At 38.6% G+C, this 23,048-nt stretch overlaps 2 protein-coding genes across 9 annotated transcripts in view; one reads left to right on the plus strand and one right to left on the minus strand.

The window, feature by feature from the left end:
* Nucleotides 1-23,048, plus strand: part of Eif2ak4 (eukaryotic translation initiation factor 2 alpha kinase 4) — a 106,141-nt gene that overhangs the window by 70,165 nt on the left and 12,928 nt on the right. For all 7 annotated transcript variants that reach the window (XM_046460788.1, XM_046460790.1, XM_046460789.1 and 4 more), the window contains 12 exons: nt 1,768-2,004; nt 3,645-3,720; nt 4,123-4,244; nt 7,347-7,396; nt 8,323-8,491; nt 9,512-9,628; nt 11,556-11,621; nt 15,164-15,334; nt 16,028-16,162; nt 18,624-18,731; nt 19,723-19,851; nt 21,749-21,835. In XM_046460788.1, coding sequence (XP_046316744.1) covers nt 1,768-2,004; nt 3,645-3,720; nt 4,123-4,244; nt 7,347-7,396; nt 8,323-8,491; nt 9,512-9,628; nt 11,556-11,621; nt 15,164-15,334; nt 16,028-16,162; nt 18,624-18,731; nt 19,723-19,851; nt 21,749-21,835 — 1,467 coding nt within the window. The remainder of the gene's footprint in view (nt 1-1,767; nt 2,005-3,644; nt 3,721-4,122; nt 4,245-7,346; nt 7,397-8,322; nt 8,492-9,511; nt 9,629-11,555; nt 11,622-15,163; nt 15,335-16,027; nt 16,163-18,623; nt 18,732-19,722; nt 19,852-21,748; nt 21,836-23,048) is intronic.
* Srp14 (signal recognition particle 14) overlaps nt 1-23,048 on the minus strand; it is a 41,765-nt gene that overhangs the window by 2,252 nt on the left and 16,465 nt on the right. The window contains exon 6 of one of the 2 annotated variants that reach the window (XM_058584685.1): nt 14,598-19,870. The exons of the other annotated variant lie outside the window; for it this stretch is intronic. Coding sequence (XP_058440668.1) covers nt 19,820-19,870 — 51 coding nt within the window. The 3' untranslated portion in view covers nt 14,598-19,819. Of the gene's footprint in view, nt 1-14,597; nt 19,871-23,048 lie in introns of those variants that run through there. 2 annotated transcript variants of the gene reach the window in all.

Raw genomic sequence — 23,048 nt, forward strand, 5'->3', positions numbered from 1 at the left:
TTTTTTTTTTAGTACCAGGAATTGAGCCCAGGGGCACTTTACCACTGAGGCACATCCCCAGCCCTTTTTCATATTCATACTTTATCTTGAGACAGGGTCTCACTGAGTTCCTTAAGGCCTGGCTTTGAACTTGAAATCCTCCTGCTTCAGCCTTCTGAGGCAATGGAATTATAGGTGTATGCCACCGCACCTGGCTTATTCAGTACTTTAACATGGTGACAGCTATAGTGGCCTAGGAACTTTATTAAACAACCAAAATGACAGCAACCATGTAAACCATTTCTCATAATGAGGATTATTGTCCTATCATCAACTCTGTATTAGGTTCCCTTGAGCCTTTGAGTTAGGCATGTATTAAAGTGACACTAAACCAAACCACACAAACCACAACCAAACCACCTTCCATGTCACTGCATTTCATCTCAAAGGAGGGAACACGGGAAATGCTGATAGACTGAGTATTACATAATTTTTGTCACACACAGAAATTTAGCAGTAAAATAGGGTCTATTATGCTGAATGAGGTATCATTGTTTTTACCTGTTTTACATAACTTTTTCTTAAAAGTTGAATCATATCAGTTCCTATCTTTATAATATAAAACTCCTATATTACATGAAAAGTAATTATGGGTGTTTTTATTTCACACTAAAACAGGAGTGGAAGTAATTTAGAAAAGATATATAGTAGGAAAATGCTTAATAAAATACATCTAAAAATTAAGAGTTTCTTTTTGGCGGAAGAGGGAGGTGACTGGGGATTGAACTCAGGGGCACTCAACCACTAAGCCACATCCCCAGCCCTTTTTTGTATTTTATTTAGAGACAAGGTCTCACTGAGTTGCTTAGGACCTCACGAAGTTGCTAAGGCTGTCTTTGAATTCACAATCCACCTGCCTCAGCCTCCTAAGCCGCTGGGATTATAGGCATGCACCACCATGCCAAACTAAAAATTGAGGCTTTCTGATCTCAAATGTTCATCTAACGTTTTTAAATAAATCCTGTTATGAACAAGAGGATTAAGAATTGTTAAGCAACCTTTCCAAGTTTTAGATTTTCTTCAAGAGGCTCCCTGCTATGGGAGTATAACCAATAAATAGCATAAATTGAGAGAATTCGAGGGAATGATTGATATCAGTACAAATAACACAAATGGAGAAGAAAAAATAAAACAGTATGTTTAATATGCTTTAAGGATTCTAGCAACTAGTATGTTTATAATATCACTAACACTGGGCATCTAGAGCTATTTGGTTTCTGTGCTTATGTCTTCTATGTAGTATTTTGTGTGTTTGTAAGACCTAAGTTACACTTCTTTCTTTTTTAAATTTTTTTAGTTGTAGATGAATACAATATCTTTATTTTTATTTATTTATTTTTATGCAGTACTAAGGCTCAAACCCAATGCCTCACATGGGGTAGGCAAGCACCTTCCACTGAGCCACACCCACAACCCCTAAGTTCTACTTCTATGTTTACTGGGTTAATTTTTTTTTTTATTGTTTGTGACAAGAAATATTAAAGGCTTCTGCCTTTTAAGAAATACTACTGTTAAATTGTTACACAACTCTGTGGTCATAACAAGGTGTAGGGGGTAAATGACATATTTAGAAATTTAAAAAAAAAAAAAAAACTTTTGAAATGCCCCTACTAAATGCAAGAAGTGTGGTACCTTTTCTTTGACCTGAATTGACCATCAGCTTGTCAGGATGATTCCTGGGCATCATTTACTGCATCCTCTCAGCTGCATGCCTGGGTTTCATTATAGAAATCTGTCATCTCCTGGTTGTTAAACCATGACCCAGCAAAACGTCCCACAGCCACAGAACTGCTGAAGAGTGAGCTGCTTCCCCCACCCCAGATGGAGGAATCTGAGCTGCATGAAGTACTGCATCACACGCTGGCCAACGTGGATGGGAAAGCCTACCGCACCATGATGGCCCAGATCTTCTCCCAGCGCATTTCCCCTGCCATCGATTACACCTACGATAGTGACATACTGAAGGTGAGCTAAGCTCCACAGCACAGAGAGTTTAACCTGGTCCACCAAAAGATTAAGTCAGGTTCTTATTTCTTATGGATTCCTCTAATGCCTCCACCATATACTGAGCTCCAAAAAGCCCCAAATTGTACATGCAAAAAGTGTTAATCTGGGCTGGGGATGTGGCTTAAGTGATAGCGTGCTGGCCGGGCACTGGGTTCGATCCTCAGCACCATATACAAATAAAATAAAGATGTTGTGTCCACCGAAAACTAAAAAATAAATATTAAAAAATTTCTCTCTCTCAAAAAAAAAAAAAGTGTTAACCTGCATTATTCTGGAAAGAATAGCCACACTGTTAATCACTTACTTTAAGGAATTCTAGGTCCATCCCCTTCTACACCTACCCAGGAGATTAAGGTATTGTTCCCTAGCTCTGCTGCTTATGGCCAAAAACATCAATCAATCAGATCCAGATTTAAGTAGTAGAGCGGCTCCCAGTGGAGTTACCTATCCCGACACTTGGGAGGTTTTCTGTCAACACAGATGCCCAAGGCTCCCCAGCATCTCTAGCTTCTATTTCCAGGTATGAGGCTCTTTAAGAGTCTCTTTAAGGATCTGGGTACAGTGGTGCAGGAGGATTGCTTGAATGCATAGCCGACCTGGGCGACATAGCAAGATCCCATCTTTAAACAAGAAAGAAGGGGTGGGGAAAAGGGAAAGAAAGAAAGGAAAAAGAATCTTCTTTAAGGGACTAGGAGCATATGTAGCTCAGTGATAGAATGTGTGTTTGATATATGCTAGGCCCTAGGTCAATCCCTAGTGAAAAAAAAAGTTCTTCTTTTTTAAAGCTGCCAAGGTGACTTCTGAAGTGTAACTGAGTTGCTTGTTTGAGGAATCTTTAACATTTTTTTCTTTAAAATGTCTGAAGTGAAATAAGCCAATTCCAAAAAACCAAAGGCCAAATCTTTTCTCTGATACACAGATGGTAACACACAATAAGGCGCACAGGGTGGAGGTGGGGGGCGGGTTGGAGTTCATTGGGTTAGACAAAGGGGAGGGAGGTGAATAAGAATAGGAAAGGCAGAATGAATCAGATATAACTTTCCTATGTTCATATATGAATACAGGATTGGTGTAATTCACATCATGTTCAATCACAAGAATGAGATCCTAATTAGAATAAATTATACTTCATGTATGTGTAATATGACATATTATGACATATTATTGTCATATATATCTAAAAAGAGCAAATTTTTAAAAAGGAAAAAAATGCCTGAATCAATATAGCAAAATGTTAAAATCTGATAAAGTCAACTGAGTATATAACAGATATTGGTTATGTTCTGTATGATTAACATGATGCAATTTTAGAAGACCAATAGAGGAAGTACTGGTAAAATTTGTGGACGATCAACATAGATTTTAAGAAGCAGTTTTTTCTGGTTGGCAATATTAGAAACTTATTTGCAGGGCTATTGATGACTTTTTTATTTGTGTCTTTTTGCTTATCTGTTGTTTCTCTTTTTTTTTTTTTTTTTTTTGTACCAGGAATTAAACCCAGAGGCACATCCCCAGCCCTTTTTTTTTTTGAGACAGGGTTTCTAGGGGATATCTTTAATTAGGCTTTGATGATGACATTTTAATTCGTCTCATTTTAGGGCAACTTCTCAATCCGTACAGCCAAGATACAACAACATGTGTGTGAAACCATCATCCGCATCTTTAAAAGGCATGGTATGACCTATTTTAAAATATCATATTTTTCCATAAGACTTTGTCATTAATAATAAGTGCTATCTGAGGGTTTTGGTACAACCATATATTAAAATTCATTTATAAGCAATTGACATCATTAAATTTAGGCTTATTTTTATAACTTGCCTTGCTGAAGAGAAACTAATTTGAATATTGTAAACTTGCTATTAAAATACAGTTGGCTTGTAGAGTCAGAACTATGACAGAATTAACAAATTTAGCCCTAGATGAGCTCTCCACCTGTAAAATTTAGAGAACTGAAGAAAAGCTGAGTTCAATGGCCCCAGTAGCAAGTTACTTAGCTATCAGATTTTTGTTTTAAGTTGCCTCCTAGGGAGAATAAGAACCTAATAATTAGTGATTTTTTTCTAATTTGGTTAGGAGCTGTCCAGTTGTGTACCCCACTACTGCTTCCCCGAAATAAACAAATATATGAGCACAATGAAGCAGCTGTGTTCATGGACCACAGTGGGATGCTGGTGATGCTTCCTTTCGACCTGCGGGTAAGGCTCAGAATGCTCTGCTGACAATCTGGGTGCTGTGTCTGCTTACAGGAATGGCTTATCTGTTCATTGTTAATTACCAGATATTTTCCCCCCAGAATTATATTACAAATGTCACTTTAAGGAAGTATATTCTTACAGGCGTTTTCAGGGTTAAGAGCATTACTGAAGTTTAGTAAATGTTTGACCCTGAATGCCATCCACCTTGCTAAGACCTCAGGTGTTTATGGCTCTAGGAACCAGAACCCTGCATTGCCACATGTGCACTTCAGTGTTGAGCTCTGCTGAGCAACCACAGCAGGTTAGCCTGGTCAACTCAGACAAATAAACACAGGATATTTTCTACTTTCTTTCTAATTCTTTAGTAAAATTCTAACATGTTAACATTCCAAATCAATTACATTCTTGTAACAAGTGTTGCTGCTAGTTGGGTGCACTGATTTTTGCCATGCTTGCTTATTCTGACCCCCAGGACTCCCTAAGTAGCAGTTTTACCAATCATTCACTTACATAGTGCTAGCTGCTGTCAAGCCCGTCTGTGTGTATGATAGTACCCGAACAGATCAGAGGAAAACATGAGTGCATATGACAGGCAAGGGTTTAAGCCCTAATTTAAACAAGGCACTTATAAATAGAGACGTGAATGGTGGAGTGGGTGCTTAGCATGAGTGAGTCCCTAGGCAAGCATTCTGCCACTGAGCTATATCCTCAGCCTATCCTTCCATGTTCTTAGCTTCTATTTTCCTTTTCTACACTTATACTTAGATACACATAGGTTTGGGGTTTTTTAATGTTGTTTTCTGTATAGCAAAATGGAATATTCCAATTCTATTGAAACTTACATTTCTTTTAATCTAATTTAGATTCCTATAGATCAAATAGAGATATAAATGTATCTCAATATCTATATTATATCAAATATAAATGCAAATGTATCACATTTTCATCTTATATACATATATATACTTGATCTATATAAAATATAAATCTAAACTTTCTTTTTAATAGCTCCTTAATATTCTGTAATATTGATAGCAAATCATTCAGCTATTTTACTGTTGATGAACATGCAGACAGGTTTCAGTTTTGAGCCACCACAATAATATGGCAATGAACATCCTTTTAACATTCATACACTAATATGTTTTTATTTTTTTAATAAATTCTTCAAAGTGGGATTGCTAGTTCAAGTATAATATATGCATAATATTGTTGAAAATTTTATTGTAAAGTTTCAGGTTACATTTCTGAAGCTTTAGCAACTAGCACTCTTCATCAGCTGTGTGTGAAAGTGCCTATTTTCCTATACCATGGTCATATATGGATGATATTAATTTAAACATCTTTTGCCAGTCTGATGAGTGAAGTTGAGATAGCTTCTCATTTCTAGTGAGACTGAACATCTTTTTTGAAGTTTATTAGCCTTGTGAATTTTTCTGAGAACTACCTGATTATATCCTGTGTGTGCGTATGTGTGTAAGGAAAGTAGTTGGGGGTTGTTTTGGGGTAGAGACAAATCACATAACTGATATTTGGGCCCTGTTAAAGAAAGAGTAGAAGTACAGTTACATAGTTATACTTAAAACTGGCTTCTTATTCTCTAAGTACTGATATTTAAGTGAGATTTTTAAGCATATGCTCCTTGCAAGTTGATATTCAACTACAAAAAATAGAAAGTGATTGCTTTTGATGGGTATGGTGGTGCATACCTATAATCCCAGCAACTTGGGAGGCTTAGGCAGAAGGATCACAAGTTCAAGGCCAGCCTCAGGAGCTTAGCAAGATCATGTCTCAAAATAAAAAATAACAAGGGCCAGAGATGTAATTCAGGTAGGGAGCCCCTGGTTTCAATCCCCAGTACTGGGTGGGGGAAAGTTATTATCTTTTGAGAATGATTTCCTAACTATTGATAATGTGTTAGAATTCTTGGGGCAATCAGACAGTGGTTTTGTAATTTTGTGGGTGGTTATTAAGAATATCTTGGACTGGGGATGTAGCTCAGTGTATATCACTTGCCTGGCATGTGCAAGGACCTTGGTTCAATCCCAGCACTTAAAAAAAAAAAAAAATTCCCAAAAAATTGATAGGAAATTCACCATAAGAGATAATACCTATTTTTATTGCATTGTTATGAATGACATTTTTTAAAATTCATAGATAACCAAAAACTTGCACAGATTTTAATTTGGCATAATAAAAATTTGGCAAAGCCAGGTAGGGTGGTGCACCCCTGTAATACCAGCAACTCAGCCGGCTGAGGCAGGAGAATCGAAAGTTTGATGCCAGCCTCAGCAAAGGACTGGGGATGTAGCTCAGTGGTAAAGTGCCCAATTTTAAAAAATAAATGCGAAAGGCAGCGGAGCACAACAGACACTAGTATGGCAATATGTAAATCAATGGATGTGTAACTGATGTGATTCTGCAATCTGTGTATGGGGTGAAGGTGGGAGTTCATAACCCACTTGAATCAAAGTGTGGAATATGATATGTCAAGAAATTTGTAATGTTTTGAACAACCCACAATAAAAAATTAAAAAATAAATAAAAAATAAAAAAATAAATGCATGTGTGTGTGTGTGTGCGTGTGTGTGTGTGTATGGCAAAATATATTCAACTAAAAGTAAATTTTCCTCAAGTTTAAATAACCTAGGAAATGCCTCAGTGACAGAAATTGGTGTCTAGCAGTGGAGTCTACTGCTGACTGAAGTATTAGGGAACATTTCAGGAGTGTGAGAGGTGCACAAGTCTCACTACCTTCATGTGTCACTTAATGAGGGGGATAAATTTTGAGAAATGAATCATTAGGCGATTTTGTTACTGTGAAAACATCTTAGAGTGTACTTTTTACATAAACTAAGGTGGCTACAACATCCTTTTGTGATAAAATCTTATAGGGCCACTGTTGTTTATACTTTCCATCATTAACCTAAACATCATTGTGTATTGCTTGCCTATAATAAAGCCTCTGAATTGTACACTTTAAAAGGATAAACTCTATGGTATGTGGGTTATATGTCAATAAAGTTGATATTTTTAAAACTGGAAGAATATAATTTTTAGCACATCTTGACATTGACCTTTAAAATCTTGTTTACTTCTCAGGTCCCTTTTGCAAGATATGTGGCAAGAAATAATATATTGAATTTAAAACGGTAAGAAACAATAGAGGCTTTCTTCCATTTGGTAGCTGTGGGAAGGAAACCAGGGAAGAATATTTTATGTTCCATGACTCCTGTACAGTAAAGAATTGTGAGCTGAAAGTATTGAGCTTGTAATAGGGTCAGAAAGCCCAGCCCCAGTGCCTGTTTCTCTCAGGGGACTGGGAGTTCAGCCCCCTCTATAGAAGGAATGTAACATTTAAGTGACCTGACATCTATTCTGTGCCTTCTTCATGTCCCCAGGCAACGTACACAGCTCATTATTTTCACAAATGGTTGCTTGGGGGGGAAAAAAATCTGGCTATTCTTGATCACAGATGGCCCCTTTTAAAATTTAATTGGAGGGACAAATAGCCAGTGGTCTCTGTGTGAAAACTGCCTACACAGGTAACTGAACAAAAGCTACTTGTAAAAAAGTGGAGTCGACCCAGCAGGAATGCTGAACACTGAGCAGCTCCTGGCACTTAGCATTGAGGACAGGTTCTCTGTATATTCAGATACCACAGGGGTCAAACACCAAGATCTTCATAAATTGGAGCCAGTATTGTTGTCAACGAGGCGCCCTACCTTCCAGCTTCTTTCTTCAAATGAAAGCTCTTCACGTGCTTTATTCTAGCTACAAGTGAGCAATTAGAGTCAGTCCTAAGGTGTGGGTGTCTGTGTAGAAAGCAATCACTTAAGGTAAAATTGGTTTTGTGTGTAATTTCATCTCTACTTCAGACATTAAAAAAACACACAAAAAAAGTAAGCTCCATAGTTTAATATTGCAAAACTGGGAATTAGAACCCAGATCACAAAGCAAGACTATTCTGTCTTTAAGCCCTCTTGATAGATTTTTTTCAAACTTCGTTTCTTTTATCTTTTTCATACATATTTATTTCTAATAAGTAATGACCTTGGAAATCTGGGTTTCTCTTCAGATACTGCATAGAACGTGTATTTAGACCCCGCAAGTTAGATCGATTTCATCCCAAAGAACTTCTAGAATGTGCATTTGACATCGTCACTTCTACTACCAACAGCTCTCTGCCCACTGCTGAAACCATCTATACTATCTACGAGATTATCCAAGAGTTTCCAGCACTTCAGGTTCCTTCCAAATTTTAACATTTTGAGATTGCCCTGCTAGTTTCATTCACTAAGTGTCTACAACAACCACAGACCTGTTTCTCGGTTTCTGCAGGCAATGAATGACATCTTTCCCAAAGTAGCTTCAAAGGTTTGATCATGTTGCTTTTGAGGTTCATCTTGGGCTCTCACTTCCACCATGACAGAAACTGGTTTTATTTAGGAAGACAGTGTTGTTTCTCTGCACATTATTGCAAAATGCAAGAAATCAGAACCCTCAGTGGCTCCTCCTACATCTGCTTGCTTAACTCCCCATGCCTTTTCACCATGTTCACACACTATCTTGTCTTGAAAAAGCTGCCAGCTCTCCTCTGGCATCCTTCCCCGTCCCCCACACATGCCTTGCATTACTGCCACTACCAGTCACAGGTGTCCCCTTGTCCAAACAGGCTTTTCTTTACCCAGCCATGGTTTGGGCCCTTTTCTCCCTATGAAGCCTGACTGCCACCTTTTCTTAACTTTCATGACTCTTGACATGAGGCATCCACATATTCCCTTGATTTGTGGTGTTTTCTTCAAATGTATTGTGTACTGCTTCAGTGCAGAGCCCATGATTCCACTTTTCCCTATACCTCATTGCCCCAACTCAGCACCCAGCTCAGCATTCTGAACACTCATTAAGTGACTGATGTAGACAAAAGTAACAATAACTATTCCATCAGCCTGTGCTTATAAGTCAGCTACTACTGAACCAGATCTTTCCTTGTTTGAAATTTGTGTGGATTTGGGGCTTTTTAACATGGCTAAAGAACAGCAAGAGTATTATGATGCACGTAGTAAAAGTGTTAAACTTTATCATATTCTTCAACTATAGCAATGTAAAAAGAATGTATGTGAAAGAATAAACTAGAAGGAAAGATGCTGAAATTCAGTACTTCTGTGGTTTTAGGGTAATAAATTCACAGTTAAGATTCTAGATTTGGCCATATACCTGTATTCTTGTATAATGAAAAATAATAATAATTTTTCTTTATATCCCAGGAAAGAAATTACAGTATTTACTTGAACCATACAATGTTATTGAAAGCAATACTCTTACACTGTGGGATCCCAGAAGATAAACTCAGTCAAGTCTATGTTATTCTATATGATGCTGTGGTAAGCATGTAATTACTTTGATTTGATGTTGAAAGATAATAATAATAGTCTATGATTATTTTCTTATTATTGCAACCATAAAACTAAATTGTGAGTTTTATCTCCTTTCTTCATTGCTCTAAGATGAAAGAACTGATGGGCTTTAATTATATCAACAATTAGCAAGGATTGGTTGAGGTGTTATTCTATACTAAGCCCTGTACTACTAGTAACTTCCAGGATATTTTATGTGGTGCTGAGGATCAAACCCAGGGCCTCACACATTCCAGGTGAGCACTTTGCTGTTGAGCTACAGCCCCAGCCCAAAGGGTGAAATTTTTAAGAGACTAAAAGTTCTTTAAGCCAGGCATGGTGGCACATGCCTGTAATCTCAGCATCTCAGGAGGCTGAGGCAGGAGGATTATGAGTTCAAGGCCAGCCTCAGCAAGAGACCCTAGCAACTCAATGAGACCCTGTCTCTAAATAAAATACAAAAAAGGGCTGTGGATGTGGCTCAGAGTTTAAGCGTCCCTAGGTTCAATCCCCAGCACCAAAAAAAAAAAAAAATGTTCTTCAGTAATTCACTTCATGAGGTAAGAAATCACCAACTAATTGGTTTTGGTACTTGCTTGTAATCATTTTAAAATAGTTAACCTTTACTGAGCACCTGTCTGGGTTAAAATTGTTTTAAGTTCTTTATGTGGATTAACCCACTTCATTTTCATGACAGTGCTACTTTATGGAGGCAAGAGAGGGAGTGCTTGTTTGGGAATAAAAGATCTACACCCTTCCCTTTGTTCTTTTAGCCTGCCTATGCTTATCAATTAAGTCATTTATAGATCATACTGATTTGAATTAGGGGCCTAGATATCTGGTAGGGCCTCATTATCTGCTCTTTTCCTGTAGAATGAGGGCTATGGCATCTCTAGTTACTCTTCCTTGATTTAGCCATACCATAGTATTCCTTACTTTATACTATGGATGTGCATGCAGAGCCTGGAAGAAAAATATTTTAAAAAATAAATTAGTGTTATATTCTGATGTTGGGAGGGAGGTGAATGTTTATATTTCCTAATTTCTTTTCATGCTTAGTTTTTTCATAATAAATAAGGGACATCCAGGAGATTCAGTAACTAATAGTAACAATCTATGATTAAAGCAGAATGAATAATAGAAGTCCATAATGGCTTATTGTTTTTTATAAACCAAAAGACTTGACTAGTATTTCATTTGTCTGTCTGGTACACATCAAGGGTCCACACTTAACTTTTGGTACTGGGGATTGAACCCAGGGGCCCTTTACCACTGAGCAACATTCCCAACCTTTTTTTTGGAGGTGGGTACAGGTTCTCACTAAGTTATTAAGTTCTCACTAAGATCACTAAGTTACCAAATTGCTGAGGCTGGCCTCAAACTTGAGATCCTCCTGCTCCTGCCTCAGTTTACCAAGTCACTGGGATTATAGGCATGTACCCACCACACAACTCGGCTTTTATTTGTTTCTTAGTGGGTCTGTCTTCTCCTCAAAGTGCTGCAACTGTTTGGCAGTGACAGATACAATATTATGTCAGTTGGACACTGGCAGAAGCCTTGGGGATTGTGCAGAAGGGCTGTAGTTGTTATGGGATGAAGTACTCAGACCTGAGCTTTTATTAAGGGAACACAGATCAAAATGACTCCCTCCCCACCTAAACAGAAATGCCCTGGTAAAGCCTCTCAAGAGCTGGGTCTCCACCCCATTCTGTAAGTACAACTTTCCTTCTAAAAATAATTTTTAAATAGTGTGGGTTATGTTTTATGAAAAATGGGGGGAAGAGTTCTTTATTCACAGAATTAAATGCATCCTTTACTTTGTCCAAAATGAAGGATATGAGTGTCAGAATTCGCCTGGAAATTCTATCTTGTTCAGTGAGGTGACTCTCATTGTTCTCTTTCTCTTCTGCTTTAGACAGAGAAGCTAACAAGAAGAGAAGTGGAAGCTAAATTTTGTAATCTGTCTTTGTCATCTAATAGCGTAAGTACTTTCTTATGGTGTTATTACAGCTCTCTCTGTAATTTTATGATGCAAGAAAATGTCATCAAATTCTTGTAGCAGTGAGGTAGCTGTACTTCCTGCTGCCTCGAAGACACAGTTTTCCCTTGAGTATTAGGTACCATAGCAACCTCTGGTATTAGAAGAGAGAAACTAACACTGTGATCAAAAATGTCTCTCTACACATCTTTTTGATGTGCTGTAATCATCCTGCTCCTTCTGGATCACTAAATCCTTTCTCTTCACCCCTCACACAGCCTGTGCTTACCAGAGTCTCCTGCTGAGCAAAGGTAGTGCCAGTTGTCCTTTTCTGAAATGGACCATATGGAATCAGAAGGAGGCACAGAGCCCTGTAAATACTGGTGCCCTCCACCCCACCCCAGTCTTCTAACTCCTGAGAGTTGAATTACAGCTTTTGCTTTCAAAATTTCCTACTCCTAAAATCTTATATTCAATTCCATCAGCAATAAGAAAATATTGTGGGGTAAACAGATTGGTCATGTTCTCTCTACAGGCATCAGATTAACCCCAGATCTTTGGCACAGTAAACAAGTGGCTACATGGCAGAAGACAGCAGACTTTTGTACATTTCCTGAATATTTACATAAGAAGAGTTTTAACCTTCCCAGAAGCCTTCTAGCCTCTGAGTTGACACTTGATTACATGATCCTGTGGTTTAATCTGTCACATGTAGGATAGACTAAAATATGATTGTATATACACCCAGCAAAGCCCTGCAGTCTTTTAGATACCTACTGTGTGGTAGACAGAGTGCTGGAGCACAAGAGGAGTAAGTAGAGAGGCCCCTGGCCTCAATACAACTTCTTTTTTTTTTTTAATATTTATTTTTTAGTTGTACATGGACTCAATAGCTTTATTTTATTTATTTATTTTTATGTGGTGCTAAGGATAGACCCAGGGCCTTGCACATGCTAGGCGAGTGCTGTACCGCTGAGCCACAACCCCAGCCCCTCAATACAACTTCTTAATTCATACTGGCCTCTAAAATGTCACAAAGGGTTGTGTGTAGCATTTATTTGCTCTCAGCTCTTTAAAATGACTTTCACTGGGGACACATGAACCCACTTTCAGGTAGAGAAGGTAAATGAGATGCATAGCACTAGGAGTTCTGAAAACTGAGCTGGCTTAAACATTAAATATTTAATATTAGAAGAGATAAAAGTGATATGCAAATTGACCTAGCAGCTCACTGTTCAGGTGTGAAGAACAGTATCTACATGTGCCCTGCACATGTACAAAGCACACTTCTATTTGTAGAAATAGTCCCAGGTATAAATAAATGGTACCAAGAATCTTATCAAGAGACCATCCACTTAACTGATTCCATACACAAAAAGGATCACAAATATCACACACTTGTATATGATAGCTGCATTGATTGCTAAATGTTGGCTTCTTTTCTTTTTGCTAAATCTGTACCCATGATCATTTGATGATACTAAGCATTAGAAGTTGTATATTTAAGTAGTTTTAAAATAGAAAAATGTTATCAATAAAGACATTGGGTACTTAATTTATTTATTTTAAAATGGAACACTGAGGATGTTAGAAAGGGAAGTAAAGCCAGGCATGTTGGCACATGCCTGTAGTTCTAGCGGCTTGGAAGGCTGAGGCAGGAAGATCTTGTACAAGTTCAAAGCCAGCCTCAGCAACTTTAGTGAGGCCCTAAGGAACTTAGCAAGACCCTGTCTCAATTAAAAGGGCCAGGGATGTGAGTCAGTGGTTCATGCCCCAATACAAAAAAAAAAAAAAAGAGAGAGAGAGAGAGAGAAAGAAAGAAAGAAAAGGAAACAGAAATACTGCAAAAGAATTTTGAGTATCTGGCCCAGTCTTATTTTACATATAAGATACCTGAACCCCAAAAAGATGTGATTTGTCCAGCGTCATATGGAGTTAGTTGTGATTGGATGAAGACCAAAATCTGGAGGTATTGACTTCTAGTAGTTTATTAATGGGGTAATTTAACATTAAAATGTATTGAAGAGACACTTTTTTTTAATTAAGAAGAAAAATTTTTTTCTGTCTTTTTTTTTTTATGCCTCCAGCAGTATTAGGAATCAAATCTAAGGCCTCAAGGTTCTTCCTCTGAGCTATTTCCCCAGCCATAGGAAAAAAATATATAAATCAAAGACTTATGATTTTGTATTTAAAACATTAATATAGCAAACAGTATAAAAATATAAAAGATTTTAACATTTTTAAAATATTTAAGTAATTTATGATTAATTTGATTATGTTAAGCTGAGTCTTCATTCAGCTTCTAGCTTTCATGTGCCAATTTATAGATGAACTGGATTCTACCTACAGTCTGAAAAATAGCTATAATTTTGTTTCTTAGTAATTTCCAGTTTAGCTCCTAGGATTTTTCTCTCTGGCTGTATGTCCATAGCTCCTTCCTCTTCCTTCTACTGTGTGCCAGAGACTGTGGTTGGCCCAAGGCTAGATAATTTCTAGCACTGCCCTCCTGTGAGACAAACAGAATGAAAGCAACCAGTTGGTCAAAGTATGCATCTAGAAGAATCCTGGTCTGACACAAGGGAATGAAGGATCCAGAGGCTGCCTGCAGGAAAAGACATCCCAAGGCACCAAATAGGAATTATTCAAGCAAAAGGAAGACGGGCAGCTTTCTGACTCATTCTGAGTATTAGAACAAGTCAGACTCTGCCTTCTTGTCTCTCCATTTGTGTGCCTGTGTTAATGGGAATTCATGGGAATGAGAAAGGTAAAGAGCAGCAATGTTGGCTGAAGATGTACAATAGAGGCTCTGCTAGTGCCAGGCTCTGCTTTGCTGGGGTCATTATCAACTGTAAGGGCATGTTAGTAAAGTGAGATGTGTGTGTCTGAAGCACTTCTGTGAAGTGCTTTATAGTTGGGGGCAAGTGTTATAGTTAAAGCTTCGTCCCAGGGTTTCATAAACTGACTTCCAGACCACTCATGTATAATCAAATCAAGCCTTTATTGAAGCACACTAGTGGCAACTGACCAGAACATAAAGCTGTTCCCCTGATCAGCCCCAAACAATTGCAAGGTCATTCCTTATAAGCCTGAAAACCGCACAAGGGATGTTCGGGGGTCTAGCCAATGCAAGCAAGCCAGGTTACAGAAGCAGGAGAGTGCAGTCAAGTGGTGGGAAGCCTAGCCAATCACAGCCCAATCACCCCAGTTACAGAAACAGAGCCCCGTTACCCTAGTTACAGAAACAATGCCCCAATAGGTAGTTCTGCATTCTTAAAGGTTTCTATAGCAAAAGGAAAAGAACATCTTGCCCCACTCATGACCCTTCTTCTTGGCATGGTTGTTTTACAGGATGAAGTCAAAAACAAAATGGAGTCACATTTGCTTCTACTATCACACAAGGATGACCCTTTTGATTACAGCAAAGGCTTAAATTACCATTGACCACAAAATCCCCCTTCCTAGAAGTGTACGAACTCCCTGAGCACATGAACAAAGAGTCTTTCCCTGCCATGGATTGACTGCTAACTCTGCCTATTGCTTTCCAGCTCTGCCGACTCTACAAGTTTATCGAGCAGAAGGGGGAACTGCAAGACTTAACACCAACAATAAATTCACTAATAAAACAGAAAACAGGTGTTGCCCAGTTGGTGAAGTATGGCTTAAAAGACCTAGAGGAGGTTGTTGGACTGTTGAAGAAACTTGGCATAAAATTACAGGTTTGGCAACTATTTGATAGTAGCAGGACAAATTTGTAGCATTAATAATAGCTCAAGGGGGAAATGTTTTTTATTTCCTTAATGCCAGTGTTTTATTTTAACAGAAAAGCTCTACTTTCTATGTTTTGGAGCATTTGATACCTACAAATAATTTTGGCTTAAATTAGGATTTCTTTGCAAGCATCTCAATTCCTACCATGCAGCAGTTTTTTCTTTCTTCTTCTTTTTTTTTCAGTGCTGGGGATCAAACCTAGAGCCTCATGTCATCATATTTTTATTTAACACTGAGCTGCATCCCCAAGCCCTCCTATAGAAATTCTTACTGTGTTAGCCTCAGAGAGGTGTTTGTTCTTTTTTGGTTTTTTGTTTTGTTGTAGATGGACACAATACCTTTATTTTATTCTTTTATTTTTTATGTGGAGCTGAGGATCGAACTCAGTGCCTCATTCATGCTAGGCAAGCACTCTACCACTGAGCCACAGCCTAGCCAGCGATGTTTATTCTTGAAGAGAATATATTTTCTCTTGCGTGGCAGGCTACAGTTAAACAGACTTCATGCCAGAAATTGCTCAGTATTTTCTTTATGCTAAATGGATTATTCTGATGCTGTTGATGGAAAACAGCATTTTCAGTATTGTATTCTGTATTCTAAATCTCCAGTCCTTGACACATTTGTATGGCATTTTACTCTAGGTCTTGATCAACTTGGGCTTGGTTTATAAGGTACAACAGCACAATGGAATCATCTTCCAGTTTGTGGCATTTATCAGACGGAGGCAGAGAGCCGTACCTGAAATCCTTGCAGCCGGTGGCAGATATGATCTGCTGGTGAGGCCTCACCCTGTGTTTATTAGTTCTGGCTTAATTTTATTTCTTCCTGAGCTTATTATTTTGAATATTTATAAGCCTACATAAACCAGTAATACAATTGAATATCTCTGTATCATTCATTTAGAAATACAAATATAATGTGAACCACATTTGTAATTTTTTAAACTTTAAAAAAATAATTAGAAACTCACAGGACGTTGCAGAGATAGTATAGAGAGGTCTGAAGAACCTTTACCCAGTTTCCTCTAGTGATTACAATCCTTTGTTAACTTCTATAAAATATCAGAAGCAGAAAATTGACATTGGCACAAGGTATCTGTACAGTCTGTGCCATTTTATCAAAAGTATAGATTCCTGTAAGGACTGCCACAATCAAGAGAACTGTTCTATTACTTATCTCCTGGCATTATCAGTATAGCTCAAGGGCAAAAACCTCCCTCCCTTTGCATCCCTTTACCTGTGCCTCATTTATGATCTAATTGCCCTCAGTGTTTGCTCTATGCCATTGAGATCCACATCAAACAATGTTAAACTTTTTGCTTTGTCAAACACAATTTTTAAAATTCAAGAGGAGAAAAAAATTCTCTTAAATTTCCCTTAAGTTTATGGTTTCGGATGAGAAATCCTCTGTAATTTGAATTACTTTTACCCTCTAGGAAAAATGTTTCTCTCTTGATACTTTCATGATTTTGTTTTTGTCTTGAGTTTGAAATTAAACTATAATATGTCTTGGCATGAATTTCTTCAGATTTATCCTGCTCTGTTCTTAGCTTCTTTCTTAAATCCTCAAGTTTGTCTTTTGCCAACCCTGGGAATTTTTCAGGCATTCTTTGGAGAGAGAGAGAGAAAGAGAGAGCCACTCTGTCTCTTTATCGTCTCTAACCTTGGGCTTCTGGCACATTTTACTTCACAGCCTCTGTTCTCTCTTTTACAGATTGAGTGACTTCAGTTGTTTTAACTTAATGTCACCATTTCTTTCCTCTTGTCTGTTATTTGGCCCATTCAGTGAAGTTTTTGTTTTGTTTTATCTTCTCATTTGCTGAGATGCATTCAGATTTTTGTTTATTTTTGTTTTCAAGCCTGTTCATGATACATGTTACAGCATTTTTATGCTGGTTGCTTTAAAATCTTTGCCATGTAATTCCAACAGGTATGTGATCTTGGTTTTAGTGTGTGTTGAATATTTCTCTGTTACTTTTATATCTCAGTTCTTGGCAGGATGTATGTGTCCTGGACATCTGCAGTCTCATGTTATGAGACTGGAACTTATCTGGATCTTATGCTTTAGCAGGCCATCTCTGATGCTACGTGGTATGGACACGGAGTGCCAGATTCCTTACTCATCCTCCATCTACACCTCCAGGTGAAAGGGCACCATGTTACTGCTTCCCACAAGCCTCCACCTATCCATGGTAGGGGGAGAGAACTGGCAGGAGGCCAGTGATAATCACATCTTCCCACTCAGCTTCCTCTGGCCCCACCCCAGTAGGGAGGGATACTTTCTTGCTGCCTGGGTGAGGGTAAAATCCAGTATCCTGGGGATCTTGGCCTCCACTGGCATTGTTGTGGGTAGGTGGTGGGCATTACTGCTAGGCAGATGTGAAAATCCTAGCTCTCTGCTTGCTCTCCTCTGAAGCCACCTTGCCAGGGTAAGGGTGACTATACTCTGCACCCTGCCTTCACTGGTGGGAGTGGGCCTGGGCTTTTTTTTTATGATGTTTAGCTGGAGCAGGGAAATTATTGTCTAAAGTTATCTGCCTTACTGGGTTTCCCCTTTCTTGTTCCTCTTGGCATTTCTGGGTTGCCAGTTTCTCCAGTACTTAATCCATGATGTATGAAGCAAAGAGCAAACCTGAGAATTCACCATTGTCATCCTCGCATTCTGCAGTCCCTAGACAGTCTGCCTCTCTCCACTTGTAGAGTCTCCTTGTTTTATATGTAACATCCAGGATTTTTAGCTATACCTAGGAAGAGTAGGGAAAAGTATACCTCCTCTGTCTTGGTTTGGAACTTACATATATAATTTTAGATTATCTAGTAACAATAAGTAAATAAAAAGTGAAATTTTAGTGATATGTTTTATTTAACCTAGTTATATCCAAAATTTCATTTCAACATTTACTCAAACTTCCAAAAATTATCAACAAGCTATTTTACGTTCTTTATTTACTCCAAGTCTTTGCAGCTGGTGTGCATTTGCATGTACAGCACCTGTCAGTTCAGATTTGCCATATTGAACTATGCAGATCTAGATTTAATATTTGTTATTTTCCTAAATTTGTGTCTCTGTCTTAAAACACACACACACACACACACACATACACACTCACACACACTCACACTCTTCATTGAATCCTTTGATAAGTTGCTGACAGAGAGCTTGCTCATTAATCATTGCTTTCCTGATAGTCGCAGTTTATTCTGTATTTCACAACCAGAACTGTTTGTCTCTCCATAGATTCCCCAGTTTAGAGGTCCACAGGCTCTGGGGCCAGTTCCCACTGCGGTTGGTATCAGTATTGCAATAGACAAGATATTTGCTGCTGTCCTCAATATGGAAGAACCTGTAAGTCCCAGCTTGGCTTTCTATCATACTTTGTTATATCTTTCATTCCTAAAAGCATTATTTGTAATTGAGAAGGGAAAAAAAAACTTATTTTCTCCTGTTGTATTGTCACACATCAAGGAAGCAGTGTTGAACAGCAGACTCCCTCTGGGTGACCTCCAAGTCAGTTCTTTCTGTCTACTCTTCCTCCTCACTGCAGATAGTGTCATTTCCTCAGGGCATGCAACCCTCCAGAAAATGCCACAGATTTAGCTTTTCAGAAGTTCTCTGAACCCTGTCATTTGAGTTTTTGGTGGAGCTTCAATACATAGGCTTGATTGATTACATCCTTGGCCATTAGTAGTCAACTTAACCTTCAGCTCCTTTCCCTTCCCTCCCCAGAAGTTGTAGGATATGATTGAAAGTCCTAGCCCTTTTATCCTGTGTTGGTCTTTTCAGTGACCAGTCCCCATGTCAGTCACCTCATTGGCATAGAAAAAGTACTTTGAAGATTCTAGGGATTTTAGGAAGTGTATGCCAGGAACAGAGATCACATATGTATCTCATCAGTGTAGCAGCTATAGGCTGAGGATTTGGGAAATGATCTTTCATATAATAGATACAAGGCTATAGATAGGCAATCCTTGCAATTTAGTCCTTGTCTTCTGCTCCAGCAAGGTGACTTTAGATGTTCATTTTTCCTCATCTGTCATGCAATATGTAAATGGGAGATGTTCTAGTTGTAGCAAACACTTATGGAACCTCTTTGCCTACAAAGTTAAGAATGGTTCCTTTACTTGCCCATAGTAGCTAATTTCTATCTTAAAAATGGAATATAAAAGTTTTTTTTACTGTGTCTTATTTTTCCCAATGTCATTTTTAAGCAAAGCCTTCCTCGTTGTTGTACAAGATTCTAAGAATGCCTTCTTACCCATGAGTGCCACCTTCTCTCATATTGTTTGTCCACATCTGCAGTGTCATTCTTTAAGTGTAACCACTATTTCTTCTCCAGGTTACAATAAGCTCCTGTGACCTCCTGGTTGTAAGTGTCGGCCAGATGTCCATGTCCAGGGCTATCAATTTAACCCAGAAACTCTGGTCAGCAGGAATCATGGCAGAAATCCTGTACGACTGGTCACAGGTAATGGGACAGAAAGCACCTATGAGTGAAGGGCAGAGAGTTACAGCTTGGATGACAGATCATCCTCTGTTTCTTAGACTCTGTCCAACTCTGCTTATCCCTGTGGTTGGAGTTGCTTCCTGTATTAGTGTGATTGCTGCAATAACAAACTTAATGGCTTAAAACAACATGTGTTTGCTATCCTACGTTTCTGGAAGTCAGAAGTCTCAAATCATTTTCACTGGGTTAAAATCCAGGTGTTGGGGCTGGGGTTGTACTCAGTGGTGATTGCCTCTCACACATGAGGCACTAGGTTCGATCATCAGCACCACATAAAAATGAAGATATTGTGTCCATCTATAACTAAAAAATACTAAAAAAAAAAAATCCTGGTGTTGGCAGAACTCATTCCTTCTGGAGGCTCCAGGAAGAATCTCATCCTCCAGGTTCGAGCTAAAGAGGCCTCCTGCAGTCCTTGCGTTATGACCCTTTTCTTCACCTTTAAACTCAGCAGTGTAGCATCTTCTTCCCTCTTTAATCCAGGCTTCTACCTTACATCTTCTCTAACTCTGCTATGCCTGCCTGCCTCTTATGAGGACCTTTGTGATTACCCTGGGCCCACCAAGATAAACCAGGGTAGTCACTCACAGGTTCTAGGGGTTAGGATATAGACACCTTTTCAGGACCATATGCTAGCCTACCTTTTACTTTTTCATTTTTTCCCCCCTTCTTTTTTTTTTTTTCAGTCTTGCTAGGGACTGAACCAGGGATGCTTTACCCTTGAGCTACATCCCCAGCCCTTTTTATTTTTTGTTTTGAGACAGGGTTTTTCTAAATTGCCCAGGCTAGCCTCCAAGTTGTGATCCTCCTGTCTTAGCCTCCTGAGAAGCTGAGATTAAAGGCATGCGCCACCACCCCTGGCCAATGTACCATACTTCTGAAGGCATTCTGGGTTTAATGTATCTATGACTTTGTCTCCTCAGCCTCACTGCCAGTATAAGATCTGACACCTGCCCTGGGTGCAAAGGTGATAAAAGTGGCACACTTCGGGGGGCTCTAGATAAATAGCATCCGTGCTGTCACAAATAGATCACAAAAGGGGTGTGCTCCCAGGAGATCATCCAGGGTGATCTTCAGTGCATATTCACCCACGCTAAAGGTGCCCCAGGGCTTGGTGATGAACAGGGACACCAACCTGCCACCCTCCTGCTCCATTCATATCACCTACCAAGAGGCTTCTACAACTGCTGCTGTCCATTTTATGTATTCTGTATTTTAATTATATCAGAAGAGTGCTGACCATCAGTTTTTAATCATTTGACAGCAACATCCTCTTTACCTGAGATTGTTAGAGAAATGTATCTTACAGTGAAATATAAACCCATGACCAGTGACTTCAGTCCTGCACAGTGGCATCCCCCACAGGCTTCTCTGGCTTGTTGCTTTTCACCTTTCAGCATTCCTTTTGGTTCTTTTGCTTTCCTCAAAGCTTTTTCACTATGTGTGCTTGTTTGTACACACATTGTATAATTCTTGGCACCTTCCATTAAGACTTGAAGTTCTTGAAGGGCTAAGGGTGTAGCTCAGTGGTAGAGCACTTGCCTAGTAATGTGCAAGGGTCCAGGTTCAATCCCCAGCTCCACAAAAATAAAAAAAGACTTGAAGCTATTGAAAACCTTTTACTATGCCTTGCCACATTGATTGTTCAGGACCCCTTAGAATAATCAGGAAAATAGGGAAGGCAAGAAATTCTTTATCCTTTTCTTTTCTTGCTTAATATTTATATTCCCTGAAATCAGCATATTTATTAATTGCTTTGGGAATACAATTGAAGACCATTATTTTCATTCTCCTTAATTACTTGAAGTGGCTCCAGGTGGTCTGTGTTTATTCAGTACACTGTGTTTATTTGTTTCAGTCCCAAGAGGAATTACAAGAGTACTGCAGACATCATGAAATCACCTATGTGGCCCTTGTCTCGGATAAAGAAGGAAGCCATGTCAAGGTAAAGACTGCAGGAAAATTTCCCAAACTACATTTTCCTTGTGGAGCACTGGCCTTGCCACTGTAGCCTGCCTTATATGGGGTGGAAATCCATTAGTGCAGCTCTCCCTTTGAGTTGCTGGGCTTCTTGAAAAAAAAATGTATAAAATAAGGAAGAGGGAATCATGCTGAGCACATTTCTACTTCTCCCCTTATTCTCTTTCTCCATTTTAAAATAATAATAATAATAACAATAATAAATACCTGCTGATTGGCATATCTTCTGGCTGCTTCCTAACCAATTTAACTTTTTTATATAACTAAAAATATTCATAAATTGGGCTGGGGATGTGGCTCAAGTGGTAGCATGCTCGCCTAGCATGCGGGAGGCACTAGGTTCAATTCTTAGCACCACATAAATATAAAATAAACACATTGTGTCCACCTAAAAAAATAAAATAAAATATTAAAAAATATATTCATAAATATAACACCACACAACAATAAAAAATTTTTCTTTTTTTATAACTTTATTTAATTAACTTATTTTATTTGTTGCTGAGAATCGAAACTAGTGCCTCACACATGCTAAGCAAGTGCTCTACTGAGCTACAACCAAGCTCCTATTTCTTATTTGTAAAGGGAAAAAAAATCAACTTTTGCCTGAGACAGTGGCACAGCCTGTGATCCCAGCAGCTCTGGAGGCTGAGGAAGGAAGATCACAAGTTCAAAGCCAGCCTCAGCAACAGCAAGGTGCTAAGCAACTCAGTGAGGCCCTGTTGCTAAATAAAATATGACATAGGGCTGGGAGTGTGGCTCAGTGGTTGAGGGCTCCCCGAGTTCAATTCCTGATACCAAAAAAAGATCATCAACTTTTTTCATTATTGTTCCTGTTTTTCTTATTGTGGTGGTGTCTGGTTTGGAGAGTAGTGTAAAGTTGGCCTCATAAAATGAATTAGTAGGCTCTGTTCTTTTGTTTCTATAGGTTTTCTGTACAATCATTTTTTGAATTGCACCCTCAAATATTTGGTAGAATTTACCCATAAAGCCACAAGGGCCTAAATGTAGAACTATTCAGGTGCCTCTTTGTTTTTAGAATGAGCTTTGGCAGTTTGTATCTTTCCCAGAATTTTTCCATTTCATCTTTCAGATGTTTATTATTATTATTATCATTATTATTATTATTATACTATCTCTAGGATCTGTGATGATGTCCCTTCCTTCATTCCTGATAT

The sequence above is a fragment of the Marmota monax genome, unplaced genomic scaffold (assembly GCF_021218885.2).
Source record: "Marmota monax isolate L192 unplaced genomic scaffold, Marmota_monax_Labrador192_F-V1.1 WCK01_AAM20220418_F8-fsc00001, whole genome shotgun sequence".
In the NCBI taxonomy this organism is placed as follows: domain Eukaryota; kingdom Metazoa; phylum Chordata; class Mammalia; order Rodentia; family Sciuridae; genus Marmota; species Marmota monax.